General features: G+C 39.4%; 1 protein-coding gene across 1 annotated transcript; it reads right to left on the bottom strand.

Annotated features, from left to right (window-relative positions):
* Window positions 1-848: 848 nt before the first annotated feature.
* Window positions 849-24,075, bottom strand: ctnnbip1 (catenin, beta interacting protein 1). The gene is made up of 4 exons (XM_061736350.1): window positions 23,946-24,075; window positions 13,669-13,783; window positions 13,214-13,304; window positions 849-3,880 (listed from the first exon to the last, which is right to left on the bottom strand). Exons 2-4 carry the CDS (start codon window positions 13,762-13,764, stop codon window positions 3,822-3,824), a joined length of 246 nt encoding a protein of 81 aa, XP_061592334.1. The 5' UTR covers window positions 13,765-13,783; window positions 23,946-24,075; the 3' UTR covers window positions 849-3,821.
* Between the last annotated feature and the right edge of the window lie 3,593 nt (window positions 24,076-27,668).

Below are 27,668 nucleotides of genomic sequence, written 5' to 3'. Positions count from 1 at the left end.
GCGCAGAAAAAGAGGTTAGAAGCGGTAAAACTAGTGACAGGGCCCACAGGCTGGATTTATGATTTATGTAGAAAAAACAAGTTTTAGATTGTTTTTAAGACATTCAAGGCCTGTTTAAAATATACATTAAATGCCATAATAGGTCTCCTTTAAATGATGTAATCAATGGCTCAAGTGTGAAATATAGCACAGGCTGCTAAACTGAAAAACAAAACTGACATTTTCCAGAGCTTTCTGCCTTTTGATTTTTGGATTTCTGTCCTTTCATTTGGGTTTGAACGGTGAACAGATGCTCATCATTAGCGCAGGGAAAACTCAAATTCCCTGGAAAAATGTACCACCTAATTTAATGATCCAACTCAATTACCAGCTGACAGGGAGGCCGTGCGAAGCTGCGGCTGTTAACTTTGTGGATAACAGGGTTGTTATGAAATGCTTTTTCTGGGGTAGAGATTTCACAACAAATGCTGTGATGATCGACCAGGATTCACGTACACATGTGTAACTTCATGCATTTTAGTGAAATTGGAGAATATAGATCAATGCCTGATGCATCATATTTGATACACACATTACATAGACATTTCTGCTACACCCATGAAAAACAAAGAAAAATTCTTAAAAAATAAAACTAAGACATTTAAAAAGAAAACCTTATGTATTGACAGAGATACAAAAAATATTAATTAGAAAACTGTTAAAGACAAAATTGGGGGTAATTTTAATTTAAATATATAATAAACACCTTAAATTGATGAATAATAGTTACTTTAATATATCAGGCATTACAGGGTTAACTCTCTCATCTGACGTCGGTAAATGAAGAAGAAGAGAAGAAAGCCCAAATGTTTCAGTTTAAAAGTTCTTTAATGGTTCAGTTGGTATAGGATTTGGAAGCATTTAGTCAAGAAATGGTCAGCAGCCATACAAAACAAAAACAGCTAAACAGTTTCAACTGAGATGTCAAACATAATACAAGGCAAAACAAAAAATAAAAATAAAATAAAGACATTTAGGCAACGCAAGGTCATCCCAGTAAAAATACACACAATCCTAGCCTCAAATCAACACCAAGCTGAAAATCAGAACTGGGAGTTCAATGGTGATATCTCTCTCACGCACACACACATACACACTCTCCCACAAACACACATTCGCGACTTAACTGAAAGCTGCAGTGCAGCCTTGATTGATAAAATGTACAGTAAGACACCTTTTAGAGAGAGAGAGAGGAAAAAAGCAATGGACAGATGAATCATGCTTTAAAACAAAAGTAAACATAAAGAGTGACAGATCTGTTGGCTGTTTACATCGTGATGACTGTTTGACATTCAAAAAAACATTATTGCCAACAAGATAAAACGGATAACACTTACAAATAGATCTTTTTTTTTCTTTTCTTTTCCAGAAACACTTTAAACGAGCTATTAGCTCTGAGAAACATCAAGAAATTACAAACAATGGTCATTGTGGCATTGCGGCTTCAGATGAACATTAGAAATCACAAGGCAGACATGCTTGGCTTTAAAACATTACACTTATTTCACAAGTTAATGAACTGTACTTGAAACACATTAAATACTGAGCATGTCACTGGAAAAACATGCCTGTTGTTAACAAATATCAATTCATTCATAGTCCAGCTGAGTTAATTAATGCAAACCTTTCGTAAGTCACCAAGAAAAAGTGTTTACAAAGATTGTTTTTTTTTCTTCACCTGCAGAACAAAACATAGAATCTCTGTGCTAAATATTAAAATGTATTCTTTGCAAATATTCCAGCTGATAATAGTGCAAGAGATACAGTCCAGTCAGATATAGCACACAGTTCTAATGTTTGGCTTCATGTCGTCATGTCAGGTAGTTAAAAATTAGAGTTTGTGTGACTTTAGTGTGAACAGAGAGCCACTGCTGCTGCTGAAACTACAGAGCGACCCACGTGCAGACCCCAATATCTGATGATGTGTCAATTCAGTAAACAATAAATTACATACACAACCTTGTCTGAAATTTCATCTCGCGTTTGAAAATAAAAAATAAAATAAAATACAATTGGTGCACGCAATTCATTTGTCTTAATTCCCTAACTATATGTACAATTTTTTTTAAAAAAGGAAGAAAAAGTTTTACATGTGATGACAAGACAAACCAGAAATAGTCTGGGGAGGTGTTTCATATTTGATGTGATTATGTCTGGTAGTGTCTTTAACTCTTGCCCTCTCCGACGAGAAAAGCACTTTTGCACTCTCGACAGCTTTCAAAATAAAGCAGCAGATGTGTAAGATGCTGTACACACACCACAAGCACGAAAAACAGACAAACAAAAACCTTCACACAGCTTCCCAATGTAAAAATATCCCAAATTGTGCACAGAGGCACGTTAACCAGTCTAGTTAACTGAGACCAGATTAACATCAGGCCTGTTGATAGATCAATCAGGCTATCTATACTTTATTTTAACACGTTTTCCAACATTGATGAACCTGATCCATTAATTGTTTTAACTGTTTTCTGGCTCGGTTTTGATCCACAGCAGAAGGCAGCACCTGACTGAGACCACTGTCGACATCTGCAGCCGCACTGACGACGTTAATCGATAAAGCAAAAGAGCGGTAGATCAAATTTGGAGCTCAATGGCACTCGCTTCAATCGATGACCATGGCGCTGGGTTATACAACTCCAAGTAAAATGTGAGGCACGTGGACAGACCATAATGCTGATGTTTACTGATTAAAAGAAAAAAAATAAAATAAAAACGACTTTAAGACTCCTTGGTAAACATTTATGGGCAGAATACAAAACTTAATACTCACAAGACACTAAAATGGGATTATACACAGCCATAAGGTCATTTTAAGTGATTGTTCATTTCTGAGGACATATGTTATAATTATTACTAAACTGTAACACACCATCTGTCTAAACAACATCCGCCTCCAGTTAAGGGTGACCACATGAGAGAAGCAAAGTAATAAACAAACCTAAACCCAATAATGCTCATGACTTCAAAATTAGGGGATTTAATATAATTTAACCTCTTGAACCCCAAGAACCAGATATCATGTCTGGAAGAGGACTTTTATATCCAACACCTCAAGGTTTAAGGGCTAAATATTTTGTCTTTAGCATGCAGGTTTTATGGCAACATATAGACCCGTCTGTGAAGTCCTTTTTATCTTATTTGCACCATCTGCATAGATGAAGTTCTACGCATCTTTCATGCTTCGTTATAAATGTGGCCCCCGCTGGACACAAGGCAAACTAAATCAAAAACACCGGTCAAGCCCAGTTGGGAGTAAAAGCAGGAATAAGTCAACTCTCTCTTCGAACACATCCAATCATCACACTCGCTGCTTGACCAAAACTATGTTTCTCTTTGCTTCGGTTGACCGCCGGCTGGTCACTTTCTCCAGCAACTGCAGCAGATGTAGCACACAGCACCAGCCCACATCTCCTCACAGACAAACATGGTACAAAACTAAACCGAGACCCAACCCCAAAATGAAAAAGAAACAAACAGACTACATATGATAAACATCCACATGATATGTGAGAGTTTTCACCGACTGTCTTGTTGCCAAGGCTTCAGCCCACAGTGACTCACTCGAGTGCATCTCAGGTGATGGCGTGCCGACTTATGTGAGGAAGAAGCGGGGTGGAAACAGGTCGGGTGGAGAGTGAGGCAGCCACATGTGCGTCTTTTCCTTCCTTCCTTTGCGCCCTCGGGGGCGTTCCTCTTCTCCTGAGCTCATCGGTGTTTGTGGAGTTGTGTGTTGTTGTGGATCACATGCAGGGTGGGATGAGCGGTGCGGAGGGCGAGGGTCACTGTCGCCGGTCCTCTGTCTCTGACCGTGAGAACGCCATCACCACGTCCTCTGCACCTGAAAACCAACACCATAAAGTATCTTCAGTGCGATTATCAGCATCGGTTTGTTCATTTCTGCACCATAACCAATACAGACTTGAGATAACCATTAAAGCTAAAAAAAATGCTATTTTAATTTCAATCTAAATGTTTTATCAACTATTAAAACCTCCATACACCAAGAGCATCCAAAGTTAAATCTACATTCGTATCCACCACGTGCTAAAACAATACGAGCAGTCAGCTGTAGTTTTTATTTCCTGCTCTTGCTGGTTCTCAGGCGCTGAAGCAATCACCGTTAAATTACACTGGGTTTGGCCGTGGTCACGTTTGGTCTGAGTAGAAAACTGTTTAAGAAAACAAGCTGACTCTGGTGACAAATGGGCGGCACACATGAGAACCTGAGAAGTGTTCCCAGGAAAAATAAGGAATTGAAAAAAGGAGAAGAGATATCTCTGAGTTAAAGAGGGGTGCATTTGCATTCATACTACTCTGCTTTGCACAGATAAAACCAGAGCTGTCCCAGTGTTGTATGGATCAAAAGATCTCATTAGCCACCTAGATGTTCTGAACCAGTGCTTTATAATGTATTTGTGCTAAACAAAGTCAGGTTTCCTCTGGGGTCTCGTCGGGAACCTGTAAATCCCTATAAATCCAAGACAGAAGACCCCACTGTGAAAATCCTTTTTGTTTTAATGCATGCAGGTAAATTCATCTCTTCCATTTTTCACCCGTTGAACAAAGCCAAACCCGTGATGGAAGATGCACCCTGAGTGGCCTGCTATCAACAATATCCTGCTCTGTCATGATAACGCCAAGATCTGAGGCTTCAGAGCCTTTTAATCTTATTTGCTGTGGCGGCTAAAGCTGCGAGGTGCAAGACTGCCCGCGAGGACAGTTATTACAGGGATACTGACCCCACTGGAAAATGGGCAGAGAGCAAAGATGCTGGAAAGATCCAAACAACACGAAGTCTGAGTCCTTTTGTGCTTTATTCAGTACCATCTGATAATTACAGAAACCTCTGGGTTGACTCAACCGGTGACTTTGTTCGTTGGCCTTCCTTATATAAATTACAAAAACATAATTAAAATGATTTTTGCTCTCTTGTGCTCAGCCGCCTGATATACTGAATCCCTGGTAATAGGGCTGTTCGATTTTGCCCAAAAATAAAATCTCGATTTTTTTCTCTCAAAATCCGATTTTCGATTACGATTACGATTATTTTGTGAATTGACAAAAGGCAAAGAAATGATTTCAAATATGCTGTTTTTTTATTGAACATTTGCCCCATTGGGCTTTAAGTGCAAACTTTGCTCTTATTAAACCAAAAATGAATGAATAAAGTGCAAAACTCTGTAAAATAAGTTGAAAAAAAGTTTTAAAAAATATAATAAAAAAGTTTTATCTCTGAAAAAAAAAAATCAGCAAATCAGCACTTGCAAACATACAGTAAGTTATATTTCCAATTAAACAAAACAAGACATTTTCTAATTAAACTAAACTGGGTCTTTGCATGCTAAATAATAATGCAACCCATGAAGGAGGTAGAGGTGTGTAATGTCAGTCATTACATTTGCAAGTTTTTTGCAAGGAACACGAGCCGGTCTACCGCATCTGGCTTGAGGGATGCCCGGTGGCATGTTACAACGCCCCCTCCTACACTAAAGAGCCTCTCCCATGGGGCACTTGTCGCAGGTATTGAGAGGTATTTCCATCAATCATTAATATGGTATCAATCATTAATATGTGTGCAGACAAGGTTAAAAAAAAAAAAAGTGAAAAAGAAAAAAAAAAGTGAAAAATCGATTTTACGATTTTCACGTTTTAACATCGTTCTAATTACATAATCACGATTACGATTTTAAATCGATTAATCGAACAGCCCTACCTGGTAAATGAGTATTTATGATACCAAAGAGAGACAGTATATGGTTCTAGTCTAAAACTCTCGTATACGTATGTATATGCATTATCTACATACTTTTACCAAAGAGAGGGGGAAATGACACCTACACCTAAACTCCAGCAGTAGCATCATGTGATGTTTAAAAAACACAAAAATATCTGACAGGCACAGATTCAAACATTAACACCAAGGTTCACACTTTCATGGAAGGTTGAGAAAAATTGCTGAAACCACTTTGTCGATGCGAAAAAACTGCAGCTTTGAAGTGCTTGTTAGGTTCAATTATTAAAGATGTGAAAGTAGGCCAGGAACTGCGAGACTGAGCATATCTAACACCTTATCAGATAGAACGTACCCTCCACACACTGACTTCATGCTTCGTTTGACTATTACTTTAAGAAAATAGCCATCATTCAGTGCTGTACCCAGCACATTTTGGAGCTACTTTTGATCAAAAATTAACTGGAGGGGGGGCACTCCCCCCCCAGAACTTTCATGCTCCCTGTGCCACTGGAGCTTGCTGGCTTACTAAAATAAATGACAAATACATAACTGGTAGGGATCAACATGCTCGAATTAACTTGACCTGACCTTGAGTGCAAATGAATATCACTGCTTTTATTATCATGTTTTTGTTTTTAAAAATATTACTTTCCATTTGTCAGAGTAAAATCAATCAGTGTGGCATGTGCAGTGGTGTGTGAAAGAGCTAATTTCTCTTAAATACAAAAAAACAACAACAAAATAGTAGATATTACCTTACAATAAAAAAAAAAAAAACCCCACCTCCGCAGGTTGGGTTATATCTGACAACTTCACCTTACCCAACAAATACGCGTCGCTCTTAAACAACACAAACACAGGCTCTTGCCAATATGATGAAAACATCAGGTCCCAAAACACTGTTGCCTAGCGACAGATAAAAATCAGACTGCATGGAAACTGCTTCTGCATATGAGCAAGCAGCTTTTGGTTCACTTTGACCCAGCTCCGTGTTCAGCCGTACTCTGGCCCTCCCATCTGCCTCCCACTGACGCCTGCCTTGTTTCGATTTACCAGATGGAGGTGAACAGAATGATTCGGGGAGGTGGATTACAGGAAGAAGAAAAAAAAACAATGGGCACTGCAGACACGCCATCCATTCTGATAAAAAGATTGAGGGAAAAAAATGTATGTAGTTAAATAGAAATTGAAGAAGTTTTTGATAAAGAAATCAAACATGTTTTAAGTTCAAATGTCACATCTGAAGTTTTCTCACACTTTCCTAGATGTTATCAAAACATCTAGGAGATTAATGAATACATGTTCTTCAGATGCAATTATAACTTCAAGCCATCAACAGCAGCCGCAATAAGAACAAAGAGTCTTACCTCGTGCTTCTGAGAGACTATAAATCAATATATGGTTTGCTTTAAATTAACAAGGAAACATAAAAGCTCCTCTAGAAGCTCAATGCGGGGGGAGAGAGCTGGGAAAGAACCCGAAGGGAGTTTGTTTGAAGTGAGAGGAGCCCAGCTGCATTCTCCTCTCCTTTCCAGGATGAATAAGCAGAGATGTATCTGTAGGACGACTCCAGCGTGGCAGCGCTGCAGCACCAACAGCATTTCTGTTCAAATCTGTGCAGGGGATGAAAACCAATTGTGTGTGTGGTCCAACTGTGTGTGGTAAAGATGCACAACAGGCACACATGAACAGAACCAGAGCCTGAAGGACAAGGAGTATGTGCTCGCTCTCTCTCTCTTACAGTACAGGTCTGATTTCAGCTTGACTGCTTTCATGGGCACTAAATAAACTAGACATATATTTACCAATTTAAATGTAAATTGGTAAATGTATAGTTAGTCAGCTTAAGTGTTTGATGTAGAAGTAGAGTGTCATGTTAATAATAAATGTATAAGCAAACAAGTTTGACTTAAGGTTTGGCTGAAGGACATGGGGGATATTTTTAGATGCAAAGCTCTTTGTATGTAATATTTGTCCAAACCTGTGCGTGTTTAGTGAAACCTGAGGGAGGCAGATGAAGGTTTTTATTAGAACTAAAATCAATCCTGTGCGTGAATCAAGCGAGGTAGAGATGTTTCTTCATAGGCAATGCTGAAAGAAAAATCAGCATTACTCTGTCCAAACAAAGATGTGAAACAAGAAGAGACTTATTTCTGTAAGCGTGGGGGGGAAAGCTAATAGAAATGAGAAGATAACACTCTTTGTGTGTCATTAACGCTCCCTGAATGACACCTGCTCGGCTGCATCGAACGCAGCATGTCGCACCAACACGAATCCCAAAGGGAAGCTCCACTTTCCTTGCACAAGTGAGGTTGCCATAGCAAGGCCCACTTTCTCCCTCCTTCTCCATCCTTTCCTCTTTGCCAGCTCTGCTATATTCCTCTCTGGCACTAAAATTCAGCAACATGGAGGCGCTCACAACAAGAAAGCTGAATAAAGAAAATCCCAGCCGCAGTGCCGTTGGCAGATAATTTCTCTCTGGCCTAATTAAAATTGCAAAACTGTATCTGCATCTGCATCTATGGTAATTAGCCAATTTGAAGTGTCTGAAATGCAAATGAAGTGACCCTTAGACTTATGAGAAATATGAAGAGCAACTCCATCAGGGGTACTTTCTCTGCACACAGAGAACAGCTAAGCAGTCAAGAGAACGACTCACGATTCCAGCAACATTTCCGATCAGTCTGATCACACATGATGCAGCATTACAATATAACCTTAACAGACTTAGTTTCTCATCAGAATTTGTTCAGATGATAACAGCAAATTGTGTGTCCTCACAGACACTATTTAACATTTCCCATGTGCGTTCCACTGCGTCATCGTACCCTCTACGCCCTCTATGCGAGCCTCCACTTGATCAACGACGCCATAGCTGACACGTGACGCTGCTGCGCCGAGTCCCCTCGAGATCGCTGGCATCAAAGCATCCTGTATCAGCACGTGCAAAATATTTCCCTACAGTGCTCACAGCAGAAATGCTGTAAAAGTCAACGCACAATGTAAAGGGCTTTTGGAAAACCTTGAAACTAGAAGAGGACATATATTACTTGACAAGAGAAAGGATAACTGAATTAACTCTTTCACACTGGGAACGAAGAACTGCTGGACCACTTTGTGGCATGGTGTGGGAACAATAATATCATCTTGAATGCGAACAAGACAATGAGATAAATGTGGATTTTAAGAGAGCCAGGATTGAGTTTAATAGTTTTTCTATCAGGAAAGAAGAGGTAGAGGTGGTGGAGTATAAATACCTCTGTGCTCACCTAGACAACAGACTGGAGTGGTGCTGTTTATAAGAAAGGACAGAGCAGACTTTACTCCTTAAGGAAGCTTAGACCCTTCAGCATTTGGAATAAGATGTTGAATACCTCCTTTAAGTATGTTGTGGAGAGTGCAAATATGTCTGAAGTCATCTGTTAGGGGAGCAGCATCAGAGACAGTGCCTTAAAGAAACTGAACAAGTTGATAAAGAAGACAGACTTTCTTCTGGGGACTGGAACCCATAGTGTGAAGGAGGATACTTCATGAATTTACAACCCAGAGGAATCTTCACAACCCAGTAATTTAGCAACATAGTGTCTTTAGTCAGAAGCTTCAGATTCGCTGTCACACTACAGGAGATCACTCCTGCCCACAGCAGTAACCCTTTACAATGACTTTAATGACTACTGCAACAATTAATTTCCCTTCAGGGATAAATAAAGTACTTTGAATTGAATTAAATTTAATTGAATGATGATTTAACTTCTAATTTGCGGCAAAAATAATGTACATCTGTATGCAGTTACATGCTGAAATACAATCAATCATGTACAATTTCCACAAAATGACTATTTTTTTCTTTTTGCAGCAGAATATACTGTAAAGTGCTTTATATTAAGAAGTAATTTACAGCTCCATCTTAGAAATACTGACTTAATGGTAGGCATTAAAATATTTCCTTGCATCTAATTAACCCTATTATCAAGTTTAAAAGGGATAAAACTGTGAACTTTCCTCCTCATGCAACTAAATCTCCTCACACAACCTCAAAAGGATCCAAAGTCTGCTGATACAAGCCAAACGCTGTCCTTCGTGCAGCCTTGAATATTTAAAAACCAATTAACTCCTTGTCATGTCCATAATGTATCATCACAATACTTTACACAAGATGCAGACCACAAATAATTCACTGGAACACTGAGGACAATGGGTCTGTTTCTAATTTATATTGCCTACTTGCAGCACCTCTCGCCAGTTACACCCATCTATTATTAATCAGGCTCGTCCGAGCTACATTCACAATTCAAAGACAGAGTTTTCAATCTACTTAAAAGGGCTTGAAGCAAAAGAGAACAAGTGTACGGAGCATAAACTGTCACCTACTCTATTGCTGTTTAAACAGATTGATGACTTTCATCATGAACTTGTTGCAAAAAAATCAACAATGATCTGGCCTAACTGATGCAAATTTTTCTCATTTATTTACTGCTTGATAAAGATATACAGTGTTAGAATGTACTCTACAGCCCTCAACGCCTCGTGTAAAAACCACCTAATCCTTTTCCAATAGTCTCTGATTCCTTGCTGTGAGAGGACGAAGACAAGGACACCTAACACTTCTGTACAGGTAAGGTGCCACAGGCAATTTTCCTGCCTCGATTCTCCCAAAGGACTGAACAACACAAAGATGAAAGCAAGGACTGAGCCGCAGCAGGTTTATCACGGCAGGACAGCGAGACTTCAATTTGACACCCATGTTCTGGACTGCAAGTCTAGTTACAAGAAAACATCTGCAAATTGCCGTTGCACACTCAGGAAACTGCAGTGCCTCTCCACGTAAACATTGGGTTTAATGCAGCACCCTCTTGTGGTTAAAACTTGAGGGAAGGGCGTAAATAAAGCTCAACAGCGCCCTCTAGTGTCTACTACTGGGAATAAAGAGGCTGTACTGTTGAGTTGCTCCACAGATCCAACGACAAACACAAGGAGTGATTTGCTTCACAGTGTAAACACCTCGGTCTTCTCTACAGAGGCCGACTGTGAGAAGCAGTAGTGACACTTGTGTTACCCTCCATCTGAGGATGAGTCACTTCTTTCCAGTCATGCACACGGTTTGATGTGCTGAGTAATCTCAGGTTGCTGGTGGGCAGATGACTTGTCCTCGATTAACAGTCACAAAACCCGGTGGCTTGCTGGCGTGATGTGTGTATATGCGGGGATTTTCCCTTGTTTTCAGTCTGTAAGCCTGTAAAGTTGCTGTAACTATAGACTGACTGGAACCTAATTTACAAATTTCCTTTCTGGCGTTTGGCCAAGAGCATTTACATAAACCTGCTCTGTGATAGAATCATTATTGTTTTGTTCATTTCTACACTTAAACAAAGAAAACTTGGTGGTAAACACAGCACGAACGATGCTGCACATAAGTGCGATGTGGAGAGGATTTAAACTTCAGGGAAGTCAGTGGTCTACTATGTTCATTTCAATTATTTGTTATGACTGTTGAGTTGAAACAAGACAAAGGTCTGCTTGTGTTAAAGCAAACCAGGATAAAATCAAAACCTTACTTTCTTGTTTTCATATAAAACTCACAGTTGTTATTTTGGAATCTCGAACCAGCACCTAATGATCCAACTGATAAGCCCTGAAATACGCTGGTTGTTTTTTTTAATTAACCCTAGGAGCACTCTAAATAAGTTACGTGCCATAGCCAGTTTTATGCCAGAACAGGGGGAACATTTCCGGCCAACTCTGTAGGAATTTGTTCAACTGCTTTTTCATTATCCACTCATTTCCATTTTGCCTTCTTGCCAAGTACTTGGCTGAGATTATGTAGTTGGAGAAACATTTCAATCCCAAACCGAGACGGTTATAGCATTTTCTGTTAGTAGAAAGACTGAACACAAAGCATCATGTTTGTGGTAACTAACATGAACACCTCGTAAAAAGCTTGAGTAGAAGGCAACTGAGCTTCTTTTCTTGGTTCTTGAAGCCTCTTCGCCTCTCACCTGAAAGCTTCTTCACTTTGAGCTGGTGGGAATTTCAAGTTTGGAAGCTGTTCTTGAGACTTTCATAATATTTTAAGGCACATATGAGTCACTGATTCAACCGTCCCTCCTGTGGGTCGTTTGGCTGTTTTGTCAATCTTAAGACTATGTATCTCATCAGTGTGGGAAATGCTTTAGTGACATGAGCTAAGGTGTGAATGACTGTGAAACTACTGGCAGAGGAAATTCGAAGCTGTGTTGTTAGTTTTGGACCGGTGGCCACCTCCTCCATTTAATGCTGATTTTTTTGTTTTTATTTGATTTACATGAACGACGCATGGGAAACTCCTCACCCATTATTCATGCCTTTTCAACCAACTTGAAAGTAGTGCTTTCTGCAGACAATCTTCAATATCGCTGAACTTTCAAATGTTGACTGGTATATATAAATAATGTTGCAATGTGTGGGATCCTTAAACACCAGCAGGTGACACGAAAACACCCAACAATTTCTTTTAATTAAGATGCAGATACTGTTTTTAAATTATGTTGAAAACATCGGTTGTGAATCCTGTTTTTTGCAGCGCATTGAGGAACATTCAGAAACACAGACGGCCAACTTTAAAACATCAAATGTTGGTTGACTGAACAGGTTCTTGCATCTAGCGCAGCAAGGTTTAGCAAGGTTTAGCAAGGTTGCACCAGTTCTGGCTCTGAACCAGTGCTTTCTTCACAGCCTGCAGTAGAAATGCCGTAAAACTGGTTCTAAGTTTGAAACTAACTCACAACTAGTGCTGGAACCGTTTCGATGGAACTATATATAATAATATAATATATACACATGTATATATTATCCGTTTTTTGGGGGGTTTAGTATTTTCTCTTGTACATTGCTCATTTTTCTACATTTTATATTGCTCTTTTTTAATTATTTAGCTATTTATTGGTTATTTTCATTTATTACTCTTTTAGAATATACTTTTCTTATACCTTGTCATACTTTCAAGTGTATTTTGTAAAAACCGTTGAGTGTGTGTGTTTGCTGCTGCACAATTGAATTTCTCCTTTGGGAGATCAATAAAGTTCTATTCTAAAGAAGACTTTTGAAAGAGAAACAAAACTAGGAAAATATGTTGAGTTGCCAAGCTCTTTAGGTTTATCATGCCCTGGATGACTGAGACTCTACGCCATCATAAACTAACAACACAGTTTTCAGAACATGAAAATAAATTAAATGTGTTTTTTGCGTGAGAACTTCCACTTGTTGGACAAAGTTTAACTGCACTGGGCAAGCAAGCATTAATGTCGTGTCCTGTATCCAGTTCCTGATGAAAATAAATAACTCCTGATGATAGCATCATTGGCTAGATTACTGCACTGTTAGTTTATATATGTAGGTGTGTGTGTGTGTGTGTGTGTGTGTGTGTGTGTGTGTGTGTGTGTGTGTGTGTCACCAACTCACCCTGGTCTATGTTGTGCTGTGGTAACTGGCTCATCTGACTGTGGACCACACCAGCGTAATTTCGGAGAAAAGCCTCTTCACTCGGTGTAAGCTGGGAAGGAGTAAACATACTGAATTCAGAGACTGCAAACTGCAATTTTGATCTTGAACACATAGTTAAGTTTGCCTTTTTAAGGTTAATTACTGACCACCAATGAGTTGTCACATTCTGCTCAAGTTTTTTCTCTTTTTTTTTTTGCATTTTTTTCTGTCTTCAAAACACATCTCTCTTTTCTTTTAAATCACTTCAATTCCACTTCAGTGTGAACAATCACAAAGTTGAATTTTTCAACTGGTGAAAGAAATGGATCTCCCAATACTGCGCGTCGGAGGCAGAGCAAACATTCTAAACTGCAAGCTGATATTATCTTCAACCAACAAAAGCAACTATGACTGGGTTATTCTGCCGTACTTACATTTGATCCCATTTTTTTAAGCATGAGCAGGACCCGCACTTTCTGTTGGATGTACATGTCTTCAGGAGACTTCCCCGGCGCCTCCTCGCGGTTCATCCCCCCTGCTCCTGTGGCTCTGGACATACAAACATATCTGTGTTACACAAGTATTGGGACAAATCCCAGGAAAAACAAACAAACAAACAAAAAACCTATGAAACACAACCCTTTCATTTTGTTTGGGGCCCATCTAGGTCTTGAAATGCATCACTCAGGGAGCCGCTCAGATTTGCAGGAAACATCACAGACCCGAATCAGAGTAGAATTATCCCTCCTCTCCACCTTTATCTCAGCCCAACTTCCCATCACACTGCATTTTGCCATAGCCTCAGAAGTGGGAAACTCAAAGCTGGAACACTAATCCCAAACGTGGCCACACTTTACACTTGGGGGGGGCTTGGGGAGTAGTCAAGTGCCTCACTCAACCCAGAGCAGAGATGTACAAACATGGTAGAAAATGGTGCTCTTATATTATATCCCTGCTGTAGGAATGGGCGATATTTTACCGTTCATGATATACCGTCAAAAAAATTCCCCACGGTAAGAATTTGTCATCTCGCGGTAAAAATGATAAATTCCCGTTGCTGACGTTTTTGTGTAACAAACATGGCGGAAGGCGGATCTGAGAGCGAGGAGCTCGTTGTTAAACGAGGCTCCAGCTCTGGAACTGGTTTGGATTTAAAAAGAGTGACGAGGAGAAAACATAATCTATTATATGCAGAGTCTGCAAAAACAGAAGGAAATGGTTGTTACATTTTGATATATATAACGTTTGACTATTACGGAAAAAAAATTGCAATAGTATCTAATTTGTGGCATGTTCCAACCACAGGTTAATTTGCACATTTTATTTATATTAGAAGAGGTCATCGCTGATTGGATTTTATTTTTCAGTGAACTTTTATTTATTTGTCCTGTTTCTTTATTTATCAAGTTGTATTTCTTTCTACTTGTGATTTTATAAGCTAAGAAAAACTTGTTTTGGGGGCTCCAAAGACTAAATGTGGTGATAGATTTATAGTTAAAAAGGCGGAGTTGAATTGGTATTTTTTTTAATCGTCATTTTTATCGTTATCGGGATAAATGCCAGAAATGATCGTGATACATTTTTTAGTCCATACCGACCATCCCTACCCTGCTGTATTTTCCCCCAGCCATGCCACACCAAGACCACAGGAAACTCAACTTTTTTTAGATAAAACAATAGAATGTCTTTATTAATGGTCATCGATAACAACTAGATATTACTGCCATATTCAGCTCCCTCTGGATGTCTGAACTCCTTGGCCTGAACCTCATCAGCACCTTTATCTCTGCACAGTCACACGGCAGGTTTGGAGCTTCACTGTGTCATTAATATTGCATGGCAGTTTTCACACAGATCTCACCCCTGCCTGCCACTGTCTCTTATTCTCCGTCTAACTAATGACCTATTTTTACTGTCAGCCTGCAGAGAGGCAGAATATAGTCAAACGGGTAGAAAAGAGGGAGGGAAAAGCAGGCGATAAAAGGAGCTGCCAAGGCTAATGTGGGTGACAGAAAAGGGATACGTTCCGCTGTGGTAGTGCACGCGCGTGCACATCAAGGTCGGATGATGTCACAATAGATCTCGCTTAAATTGCAACCAACAAGAAGATGCAAAAGGCTGGATATCCAGCTTATTTTTGTTGATAGAAAAACCTAAAAAGAAGTAGAAAAAGAAAAAGGCAAAAATGAATCAGAAAAAAATAAGATTCAGTGTTGAGATTGTCAGGATATACTCTCCAATAGGAATATTTTATTAAAAGCCTTTGTGGGCAACAGAGAATATGATAGTTCTGGCAATTTATTTTGCCCCTTATCTCTACAAAGGGCCACTAACGGATGTTGACGGGTCTTTTGATGTAGGGTTATATTTAATTGAAGAACTGGCTCACTGCGCCCCCCCACCAAAACCCAAGGGAAGGGGAAGAACGGGGTCCGTTGGCCATCGGCTGCTGCCACAGCGAACATGTGGATGCATCTTCTAGACCAAAGCAGCTGGAGGTCATGCTTCTGGTCACAGTCTTCGTAATTACAGCAAGAGTCTTACACTTTCCTTTATCTTTCCAGTTCCACAAAAGTGGCACTATGACAATAACCGAGGAGCACATGAAGTTATTCACTTCAACCTGAGCGTCAGGCCAAATTTAATTGGAGAGCTGCTGAAGATTTTAAGCAAGACAGACATGAAAAGACGAGGTGCTCGCTCGTGTCAGCTCAGCTGCTCAGCAAACCTTCAGGGGATGGGTGTTGTTGTGTGAATGCGCTTGTGTGGGGGTTGTGATATAAGGAGGATGTTGGTGTAGGCTGTAAAGGGGAGGGTGGCGATGGCAGTGTCTTTAGATCAGCTCCAGTGACACGTTTGATCACGTCGCCGAGCTCCTCACTTCAGACAAATGGGAAAAGCTGAGAGTTCATGCAAAGACACCTGCCAGAGAGGTGAGAGGCAGAGACTTGAGGCTCAGATGCAGCAATTTCTCAGCCTAGGTTCACGCCAGCGTGTATTCATTTTAAAATATGAATCTCGATATGGTTTTGCCTGGCATTCATGCTACCTGGGCAAGTTACATTACATTATATTAACAGAGGCATGCTTTTGAAGCTTTTCGTGTCTCCTACTAGATAATAACGGGCACTATATTCCGCAATCATCATCTGTATAAATTGCTTTCATGTTGGAGACATTTTGAGTCTTCTAACGTTTGTTTTGAAGTTTGAAAACTATCCATATTTAGCACTACGTCTCAGCTGGCTTCTGACTCTTTTGAATACTGCAATTTTTACCTGCCTGAAAATCACTTCATTTTTACAGCAATGTCTTTTGTAAATCAAGAACTAAATGAAAACGCCACATGGTCTGATTGTAATGATACAGTACGGATCAGAGGTGGGGGGGTGGGGGTCTCAGTGGTGTCAGGGTTGCAATGGGTGTGTCATTCATATGTACATGGACTGCGAAATCTGATTGACGTCATTTGACAAACTAAAAATAAAAAGGTGACAAATCCCTCTGGTCTGCACACCAAATATAGTCATTCCAGATAGTTGGCAGCGCTGATAACAATGAAATCCTTTGCGAGTGGACGTGTCTGTACATGTACGTGTATCAACTCTAACAATCTCGTGGCCACTAAAGGAGATGATTAGGATAAAACAAATATGTTTTTAATAGTAACATTAATCTGAAACTGATGGATATTTGACAAAAGTAAAAAATAAATAATCACGTCCTTGCAAACACCTAAAGGGAACATTTCACAAAAAAAGTTATACACAAAATAAGTTATAAGTCCAGGTTGAAGACCTCTATTTTCATTTTATTTCTTTGAATAAAGCTCTAAATCTGCAGCTCCAAAATATAATCATATTTTAACTACTGAATATATCTATTGTCCATATTTCTTTTTTTGTTGATATCATTCTTTTTATTTATGTTTTAATGTCTTTGTATAGCACTTTGAATCACCTTGTCGTTGAATTCTGCTATAGAAATAAACCTGCCTTGCCTTATGTTCTGAATAAGCTTGTTATTTTCCTTCTCTTTACTTAATTTGTTTCTACAGTAAATGTAGCATTGAAAGTTTAAAGGAAAAACATTTTGGGAAGAAACTAAAAAAAATGTTATGCATCTTATATCCCCATTTTTTTTTTTTCAATTGAATAATGTTTTTTTTTTTTTAAATTCCCTCTAAAGGGAATTATAATTTTGGACATGCTGGTCAATATTCACTAATCATTATTAAAAGTTGTGGACAGTCGACAGTCATGATCTTCTGCACGTCTGTCCTGCAGTGAACCTGAACACGTCTGACTCAAGACTCTGTTGCTTTATTGCTGTGTAAATTATAGATAGTGAAATATATTCATTATGTTCTGCACCTTACATAATATTTTTACAATTTTACAATCGGCTCCAGAACTAGAGCCTGGCTCTTTTCTCTGCTCTGTGGTGACGGTGTAACGTTTATCTTAATAATTCATTTGATACTGCACTCAAACATTAAATGACCTGACTGTGCCAAGATGTCAAGTTAGTTGCGTTGCGGTTTATTTTTAACCTTATCTCACCATAAAATGAAAACAAAAACCCTGTCTCAAATCTAACATTTAAATTACAATGTATTTGAGAATCGTCTAAATCTTGTTTAAGGTATAAAATGAATTTGAATAGTATATTTCTAATCTCTCCTGTTCCAGCTACCTGACAGCCAGCTATCTGCTTTTCTCTCATGTCTGACAGATAAGAGAAGGTTCCTGAACTGAAAATACCTTCTGGATGGAAGGTTAAAGGTCTTCAAAAACCAAAAAAAGAAAGTCAAATTGCCTTGATAAAAGTCTTTGAGGATTACCAAGACCTGGATGACTGTGAGTCTACACCAGCAACCTCTGTGCGCTTGAACTTAAATGTAACCTTAGGCGCCTGCGCAGGATCTGAGTCCTGGTCCAATTTAAGCACGTATCTCAAAAAATATAAAATGGAATTAGCACTGTACATCCTTGATTGTGATTTCAAGTATTGAATCTTGGCGAACAAATGTTCAATCAATGCTACTTAGTTTCCGTGTTGTTAAATCATGTCAATCAAAAATGACGGCATTTGAAATTAATTACAAAAGGTATAGACATCATTTTCACATTATAACAAAACTATTGATTGACTTTCTGGTTTCATTGTCCCTCAACCAGTCTAACTTCTCTTGTGCATCTATCTTTATTTCATGATTGTAGTGCAACTTCAAAAATATGCTGTTTCACCAAACATCAACAGCATATGTCCCTCATACATTAAACATGCCTACAAATTCAGAATATCATTCAGGATATCATTGGATCATTAGTAAATAATAGTACACTAACGTATAAGACACATAATAACTGTCTAACATTGGCTAATCTGGATGTCTTTAAATAATTGTAGACATGGTTTATTAGTCAGGAAGTAATGCTGATTAAAACCCTGGGAATAGTGTTTCAGAGAGAAAATGGGTTATATGAAGCTTTCCACTCTCTCATAATTACATCTCAAGTCCTACATACTTCACAGAACCACAATTGGGATCCTGACAGACTCCTTTGTGTGTGCCCCAGGTTAGCTTCAAGAGGTGGGTTGGCTCAACACTAATCCCTCGGGAGATGCGCAGCCAGCCTCAGACACATACGGATAATATTCCAGACGCAATCAAAGGCTTTCTTCAGCGCTGATCTGGGCCTAATCCCCACCCATCTCTCTCTTTGCCTTTTTAAGGCTCATGTCAGTGTTGTGATGTTGGACTGAGGGAACACAAATTCTGTCAACCCTTTGAGGCGAACCAGCTGCCCCGAAGGGCTCAGAAAGGGTCTCCAAGTACAGCCATGTCATCACTGATACTAAACAATGCAACAGAATTAATAAAATGTCGTGAAAGAGTCAGTTTTCAATCAAAAATCTGCACACGTGGCAGTGTTGGGGGCACTTTGTTGGTTACTGGGCTTTCCACCTATTATATCCACTTTTTCCTGGTCATGGTGATTATTGGTAGACCCAAGACAGGCTGCCAGTGCACAAGTAACCAAACATGTAACAGACAGGGCTGCTATCTCTGTCTCTCTTTTGTTTTAAAATTAGGCACATCTTAATTCCCTGAAATTGACAAGCTGCTACAGACATTTGTACAAGTGCCCATCTTAAGCCGGGCATACACTGTGCGATATTTTAAATCGTTTGAGACAGCCCCGTCTCACACTGCACGACTAGATCGCGGAGTTCAAAAGTTCAGAGCCCACGATTTATGTTCTCACACTGTACGAGCCGATGCTCGGATGCGACCCGTCTGCTCACACTATACGATCATAATCCTCCCGTCGGACCTCTGTGTACTGGAACTCGAGGCCGGTTTTGGGGCAGAGGTGGGCTGTGCCCACCCAAACGTGCGTCCTGCCCACCTGATCAAAGGTTAAGGGGATCCTTTATTTTTTTATAATTATATATATAAATATATATATATATATATATATATATATATATATATATATATATATATAAAAAATCCAAAAATATCTGTACCGTTTCTGATTGGGTGTGCACTGCGCATCATTTTTTGACACAACAAAGAACGCATACCGCAAAAGTTGTGTCTCGGCGGAGGAACCCGACGTCTCAGCAAAATGAGAAGAGAAAAAAAGAGTTGTTCCGAACAGCAGACAGCGCACACACTAAAGGCTGATTTATGGTTCCGCGTTACACCAACGCAGAGCCTACGGCGCAGGGTACGCGGCGACCCGCACCGTACGTGGAAATGCGGTCTTTTTTTTGCTATTAAAACAGGCTTTGTAAATGTGAATTTGCAACACTTAAACTGCAAATAATAGTTTTTGACGTGACATCAGAGACTGCGCATGCTCTCTGCGAAAGGATTATCGGGTCACAGCTGCTTCAACTGTGCGATACCTTCACGAGGAGCGACCAGGATTTCAAACATGCTTGATTTTCTTGCGACCTCGCGATTTGCGATCGGGAGCTCGTCGTGAGGTGTTAATCTCTCGTCGTTACCCCACGTACACTGCACGAGGCACGAGCAACGATTGGGTCAAAATCGGACCCGATCAAAAAAAAGTCGCACGACTGGAAAATCGGCTCAAAACGAGCCGATAATCGCACAGTGTATGCCCGGCTTAAGAAACAAAAACATTTCTCAAAACCACCTCAGAACTGTGGCTGAGTCAGAGGGTCTCCTTCCAGGGACACATTACCCAACGCGACAGGCCCAAACATTTATTGTGGGTCAAGAAGTGCAGAAGCTGCCAGAGAGCCACTGGGACTATTGCACACAGGCCAGTCCACCGTTTCTGGCTCCGGAGTCTGCTACTCAAATGATGCTCAACATCTGATATACAAATCAAATTCCTGCAGCACCCAGAACGAAACCGCAATATGACTCTGAGAGGTTGACAGCTTCTGCAGAGAGGAAAAAGTGAGAGGGGAAAAAATAACTTGAATACAATCCTGAGCTGCTCCAACATCCTGAGTAAATGTGTGAGAAACATTAGTAGGCTGCAAGTCTGGCGTGGCTGCCAGCTGAGCAGCCAACCACCTGGCCTGGTTCTGCAGAGCAGCTGTATCCCTGCAGGTAAACAGAGCCAAAAACACACTCTCGCTTCTGCTGACGCTTGACCATTACATGTAACATCTCATTTCCAAACAGCAGTTCAGCCAGATCGTCTGATTTTAAACATTTATTTTAACTTGGTTTGCAAATCTTTCTGTAGTATGGTCATGCCGTTTGGACGGAGCATTGAACCTTTCACTTCACCTTTGACAGCAACACGGATGAGAGACTCTGTTTGTGTTCTAGGAGGGGTGTGAAGAATCACCGACTATCCATCTGTCACATACTTATTCAATGTCGACGTGATGCCAGCGAAGTAAAATTAGCTCAAACATAAGCAAAGCTGACATGAGTCCAAATTACAGCTGATACAGTAAAGAAATAAAAATACAGACAAATGCTAAAAGTCAGAGATTTTGAAGGACAAAGTCTACTGCTCCAGCTCATTGATCAATTTCCTTAAGTCTTGAATGTACCAAGTAGATAGAAATGCGAGTTCAGATATAAACAGTGTAATATTTTCTACACTGACACCCTTTGTACGTACCAGTATTTAAACATTTCTGCTAAAATTACTAAATTTTCATAGATGCTTCTTTACTTGACGAATGTTTTCCAGCAGTTTAGAAAAAGCAAACATTTTAAATACTGTTAGTTTTATCATCTCCACTGATCCAAACATGCAGAAACGCTTTTCCATAGCAAAGCTGATAAATGACAGGGTAGTATGGCTGACACAATACAGATGTCATTCATCTGGCATCTGATAAAATATACACAATTTGATAAGACAAAATGATACATGATCACGCAGAACATTTCTCTAACACCATTACGTCTGCATCTAGTCTTAGTTTAGATTTTTGTTTTCTTCAAAGCAACTAAACACGAATTGTTTTACATCAGCTAAATTATCTGCACTGATTTTTTATTTTGTATATTTTCATTTTTTGGTCATAGAGCCAGCCATCAATGGCTTTTAGCTATTAACAGCAAATGGTTAGCTTGATTCATCGTTCAATGAGCAGCATGCAGAGATATCGAAGGCCAGAAATGCTGCAACTTGGACTTTCTGGGTGTCTGCACGCCGCCATCACTTCAGGTCTACAGTTCTCACAACAATGGCTACTGTATTTGAGGACAATAGTGATGAACCGGATTGTGGAAACATGATTGATAAGTAGGTCATGTCTTGTTGTCACCATGTGAGGCATGAACTCACACAATCCGGTCAACTATACAAGGTTACCACATAGCTGGGATGTGACGGGTGCGTGGCTGTTTTAACTATACTTTAAACTTTTGGAGAAGCAGAAAAGTTTCTCTGAACTACAGCAGACTGTAAAAAAAAAAAAAAAAAAAAAAAACACTAACTATTGATATTCAATATTGTGGGATACCTCCTGCATTTTGGTATTCTGTGCACTTCACTATTTTCTGTATTTGTAATATTATTGTAGCACCAAATATTTCAGTTGTAACAAACTTGATCAAACTATATTTTTTTTTCCCACAGTGCATCATCTAAAAAAAAATCATCTCGTCTATGATCACAGAGCATCTATGCTCACTCCTCAGAGGCCCTGTAAAGAACTGAAACAGAAGCTGCTGCCTTAAGCTGGTCCCTTGGGGGTGCGGCTGGGAGATTTTCAAATGAGCCAGCTCTGAAGTGGGGCGTAAAATTCTGATTACAGCTATATATGATCTATGCGCTTTGAACAACGCAATTCAGGAGACCATGTACAATAAATAAGGAAATTCAAGTGTTTATATTAACATTCTTAGAAATGGCTATGTTAATATTGTTAAAAGAAGACCCAGCAGTCTGTCTTTTTAATGGGTGTGAAAGCCTCAAGTAGATATAAGTATCTCTAGTATTTTAGTGTCTGGCTTCAAAATGGGACTATTGTAATGGGTCAGGGTGATGAATGAATGGACGGTGAAAAGATAACAAGGGTTGCACCAAAAAACAGAGCAAGAGATTGTAAGGCAGACCCTCTTTCCTTATCAACGTCTGCATACAGGGCAGCTGGTTACACGCCCTTGAGGTTGGAGAACCGGCCGCTCAACAGCACCTGCCCTGCAGAGAACTGGGAGCCAAGTGCTCATAATCTCTCTTAAAAACCCCATACAGCTGGGAGAATGTGCAAACTAAGACCCGGTTTAAATACTGTGCTACATAACCAAGTTTGCCAGTTGCCAGTGAGTGGGTGGGGGGGATTCAGTGCCTGTGGCCAAGCCCTGACACCTGCTGGCTGCAGCACTCATCAATGTCCTGCTGCAAGCAGGGTGCCAGCTTTGCCACTAAAGGCTTGTCAGCTCTCTGACGTGTGTGTGCATGTGTGTGCATGTGTGTGTGTAGAAAGCAAACACTGTAAAAGGCAGGGTGGCACAATGCATCTGTGGGTGGCACAATTCAAAAATAGAGAACCAGTTAAGTGAGTTATGCGAGGAGGTAACCCGAGAATGAAAACCACATATGAAATAAAAACTATAACATTTACAGTAGAAAAAAAAAAAAAAAGCCCAAACATCTTAAGAAGTAAATGGTCTGACTACATTAAAGTGGCACACATAAGATAAACCACAGCCAGGATCTGTGAGTATGTTTGAATTCATATGTAAACTTGCATCACAGATGGAAACACAAAAACACTTTTCAGTTGCATGCAACGACAAAAGAGGGAATTCAAAGCAAAATAAATGAGCCGAACTCCCTAACGCGTGTGTTTTGCTGGGTGATGGATCCCCGTGGTAATAACCGGACTGTAGCAGCAGCTCCGCTAGCAGGAAAGGCTCGCCTTTTCCTTTTTCAAGCTGCAACGGAGCTTACAAACATCGTGATTAAAACCTACACACCGCGACATATATGTAATCTTAAGTTTTATTACGAACCCGACATCCGGTTTGGTTAGTAACAAACGCGAACAAAAGCAGGGCAGCGTTGGCGAGCCGAGCTAGCTGGCTAGCGCCTCAGACAAAAGCCTGATGAAGTTGCTGCGGTGCAGCGGCGTCCCGGAGCCGGCGGCGAGGCGCCGCGGAGCGGGGGAGCCGCGGCGAGGCTCCGCGGGGGCTCCACCGGGGCTCCCCCGCTCCGCTCACTACACGGGGGGACCGGGAATATGAGCTTACCCCTCCTGGTCCAGCTTTACTTTATTCTTTGCTCTGTTTGAATGGTGTGTTGTTGTAGGAGGGCGTTCTGTTCCGGGGTCACATCCCTCCAGTCGGCGGAGCTGCGGCGGACTGAAGCCGGGACTACCGAGGCTGGTCGCTCAGTACCGCCGCTCGCCGGCGGGGGGCGCTGCGCACCCGACTCGACGCAGAGCGACGCAGAGCGTACGGCGTACCCTACGCCGTAGCCTCTGCGTTGGTGTAACGTGGAACCATAAATCAGCCTTTATTGGCACTGAAACATACCTGTTCGGCGTTAAATCGACGCAGAGCCTACGGCGTAGTAGGGCACGGCCAGTACTCGAGTTGTAAAAAAAAATCAGGGGGGATGGTGGATTTTATCATATGGGGACAGATAATTTGTGCTGATTACAAATAATATAAGTCAAGTCAAGTCAACTTTATTTATAAAGCACTTTAAAAACACCAATATGGTCCAAAAGTGCTGGACAGGCAAATGGAAGACAACACACCATAAAGCACAAGGCACATGATTGATTGATTGAAGAATTTATTAGAAGAATTGCATAGGATCAGGTACAGTTTCATGACAGTACAGATTCGCTGATACAAAGTCAACTAAAAGGCATTATTCCAAGAAAGCATTACACTTGTTTACATTGGAGACCTTTTTTTTAAAACTCATATAACATTGCATGACATACAGGTAAGAAGCAGTACTTTGTAGGGAAGATTGTAAAAAAAGAAAAGGGGGGAATTACTGTTATTTTGCACCGAAAGAGACTAAAAAGGTGATGAGACAAATAGAATAAGCTAGGTAATACAAAACAAAAGCAGAAAACAACAACAACAAAAAAACATAAATAAAACAATCATGATAAGTTAAGTGAATAAAAAGGATAAAATAGAAGATAAAAGAATAAAATAATACTAAAAGGATAAAATAAACTCAACTGTCTTGCAAGGAGAAAAGGTGGGTTTTAAGAAGAGATTTAAAAACAGACAGAGAGGAGGCCTGTTTGATTTGCTGAGGCAGGCTGTTCCAAAGTTTTGGAGCCTGCAATATAATATATTACAAATAATAGCACTGACCAAAACACCTGCAGAAATACTGCAGGAGTAAAGTGTTAAATCCAGTTAAATGCAGCCTTCTGTAAGCTTTAACTATCCACTGGGCTTACATCAAATATATCAAAACACAAAAATAAAAAACAGTTTTCTGAACTTATCAATATGCCTCTGTCCTTCACAGGATAAGTAAAATGGATCACTGCAAAAACTCAAAATCCTAACAAGAATATTTGTCTTATTTCTAGTTAAAATGTCTCATTTTAGTAAACAAATCTCATTACACCTAAAACAAGACTCATCACTGGAAAAAACAACAATTTTCACCTGTTTCAAGTAGATTTTCACTTGAAATAAGTAGAAAAATCTGCCAGTGGAACAAGATTTTTTTGCCTTGTAATAAGAAGATAAATCTTGTCCCACTGGCAGATTTTCCTACTTATTTCAAGTGAAAATTTACTTGAAACAGGTGAAAATTGTCAAATAAGTTATTTTTCTGGTGATAACTCTAAACATTGAAATAGCAGTAATACCACATTCATTGATGAAATGACATAAGGGATGGAAAGGAGGGATGGCAGTTTTACAGGGGGGGATGCCATCCCCCCTCATCCGCCCTCAACTCGAGTATTGGGTACGGTGTACCCTACGCCGTAGGCATATTGTGAAACATTGACAGATATCCTGTACATGAGTCTAAACCAGGATATGCACCAGCATCTAAAATTTTATTTCTGAAGGGGGTGGGTGACTTCATGAGCTGATAACTATGAAACAGCTGCCACTCAGGAAGGGTTATCATACCAAAATATCATCTATGGACATGGATATTTTCAAAAATTATAAGCAAGTTTTGTCACCTTGAGTGGTACTGATATCTGGTCTGGCCCATGAACTACATTAAAAGATCCTCGTGTTCGTTTGTCTGGTGCATCATAAGAAACCCAGTGAACAAAATCAAAGGCAAGGCAAGTTTATTTGTATAGCACAATTCAACACAAGGTAATTCAAAGTGCTTTACATCAACATTAAAAGCAGCAAGACAGAATTAAACAGTAAATAACAAATAAAATGATAAGAAAAGAGGTAAAATAATAAAAAGCACAAGTTTCTTAAAAAGTAAGGGCAGTTGAGTACAGCAGTAAAGTATTTAATTTAAGAGTATGCTTCAATTTCAATAAATTCAACAAAGTTGATCAAGCGGACATTTCTTTGTCTGCAAAAACTTTGGTAAAGAATTTAATTGCTGATGATGCTTGTAACTTTTTCAATAGTTTCTTTTATTTTTATTAATCAAAACAACAAGTGCAAAGTGAGATTATTTTTGACACGTTTTTAGATTATCACTTTGAATCTTGGAAGTGTGTTTAAAACTACTTAAAGACACCTTGCAGACTAGAAGATGTTGTGTAGGAACAATCATCAGACTGTAAAAAGAAAATAATGGAGGTAAAATAGAGGTAAAATAATAAAAAGCACAAGTTGGATAAAGCACTTTGAATTACCTTGTGTTGAATTGTGCTATACAAATAAACTTGCCTTGCCTTGTCTTTTAAATGCAGATACTTTCTTTGTGTGAGCATTCTGAGGATATACTGTACGTCAGGATGATTCTTTGAACATAAAATGATGATATTTTTTTTTACATTTTGTGTGCAATATCTCCCTACCTCATACCTCCCATACCTACCTGCTTTTTTTTTGCATTTTTTTTTCTTCTCGTACTGCACTACTTTTATTTTTTATTCCACTGTATATACTGTTTATATTTTGTAATTATATATTTCTTACTTTTTTATCCTTCTTTTGCTGCATGTGTGTGTGTTGTGTGTACTACTGCTGCACAAATCAAATTTCCCCACTGAGGGATGAATAAAGGACTATCTAATCTAATCTAATTTTAATTTTGGTGTCCCCCACATTTTTTTTTTTAATCTTTAAAAGTTGTGTATTGTGCCATTTTGCATCTAATAAGGTTATATGGCAACAGGAATGATGGGATCTTTTTTTTAAGAAAAAAAAGAGAGCATCTAAAAGAGGCAGGGTCTTTCATAAGTTAAAAAGACGACAGCTTCTATAGTAAAATAGATTCTATGGTCTTGTAGTAATTTAAGAATACTCTTATTTAATGTGAAAGTTCAAGGAGTTTGGGGATTTCATTGTCCATGTAACCTAATATCAGAAAATTCAGAGAATCATCAGATATCATTGTAAGGGATAGAAGATGATGCTGCAAACTGATGACGGTTATCTTTTATGTCTAAGGCAGCAGTACATTAAAAAAAAGACATTATTTGAAAGTGAAAATCATTGTGTGTGAGCTAAGGCACACTTCTAAAAACCAAATTTTCTCGCTTCATCCACAAATTTTGTACCTAAAGTAATCAGCATTTTCAGTTGTCAAATGCTGACAGAGTGTTGTTAAAAGGGATTTATGCAGCATAGTGTGGCAGTAATCTATCTTCTTTTTTTAAGCACCCAGCAAGCACTAAATGAAAGATTTAGCTAAATGTATTTCGAATTTTAACTTCAACATTTGATCTGATATTTTTTAACTATTTTCATCTCAACGTTATTTGAATTGCAATTACAGTTTCTATCAGTTGTTTACATTATGTTTACATATGGATTACTTTCTTAAAAGTCAAAACCTTA

The sequence above is a fragment of the Cololabis saira genome, chromosome 12 (genome assembly GCF_033807715.1).
Source record: "Cololabis saira isolate AMF1-May2022 chromosome 12, fColSai1.1, whole genome shotgun sequence".
Lineage (NCBI taxonomy): Eukaryota > Metazoa > Chordata > Actinopteri > Beloniformes > Belonidae > Cololabis > Cololabis saira.
Note: the sequence above shows the minus strand (reverse complement) of the source record. Positions and strands in the feature narration are given on the sequence as shown.

Bases quoted from the DNA above. Each gene is read 5' to 3' on its own strand.
- ctnnbip1 (XM_061736350.1), bottom strand. From the start codon at position 13,764: ATGAACCGCGAGGAGGCGCCGGGGAAGTCTCCTGAAGACATGTACATC. The intron at 13,305-13,668 runs GTAAGTACGGCA...ACTCCTTCCCAG, and splicing joins TTAAAAAAATGGGATCAAAT to CTTACACCGAGTGAAGAGGC. The intron at 3,881-13,213 runs GTGAGTTGGTGA...GTTGGTTTTCAG, and splicing joins ACAGCACAACATAGACCAGG to GTGCAGAGGACGTGGTGATG.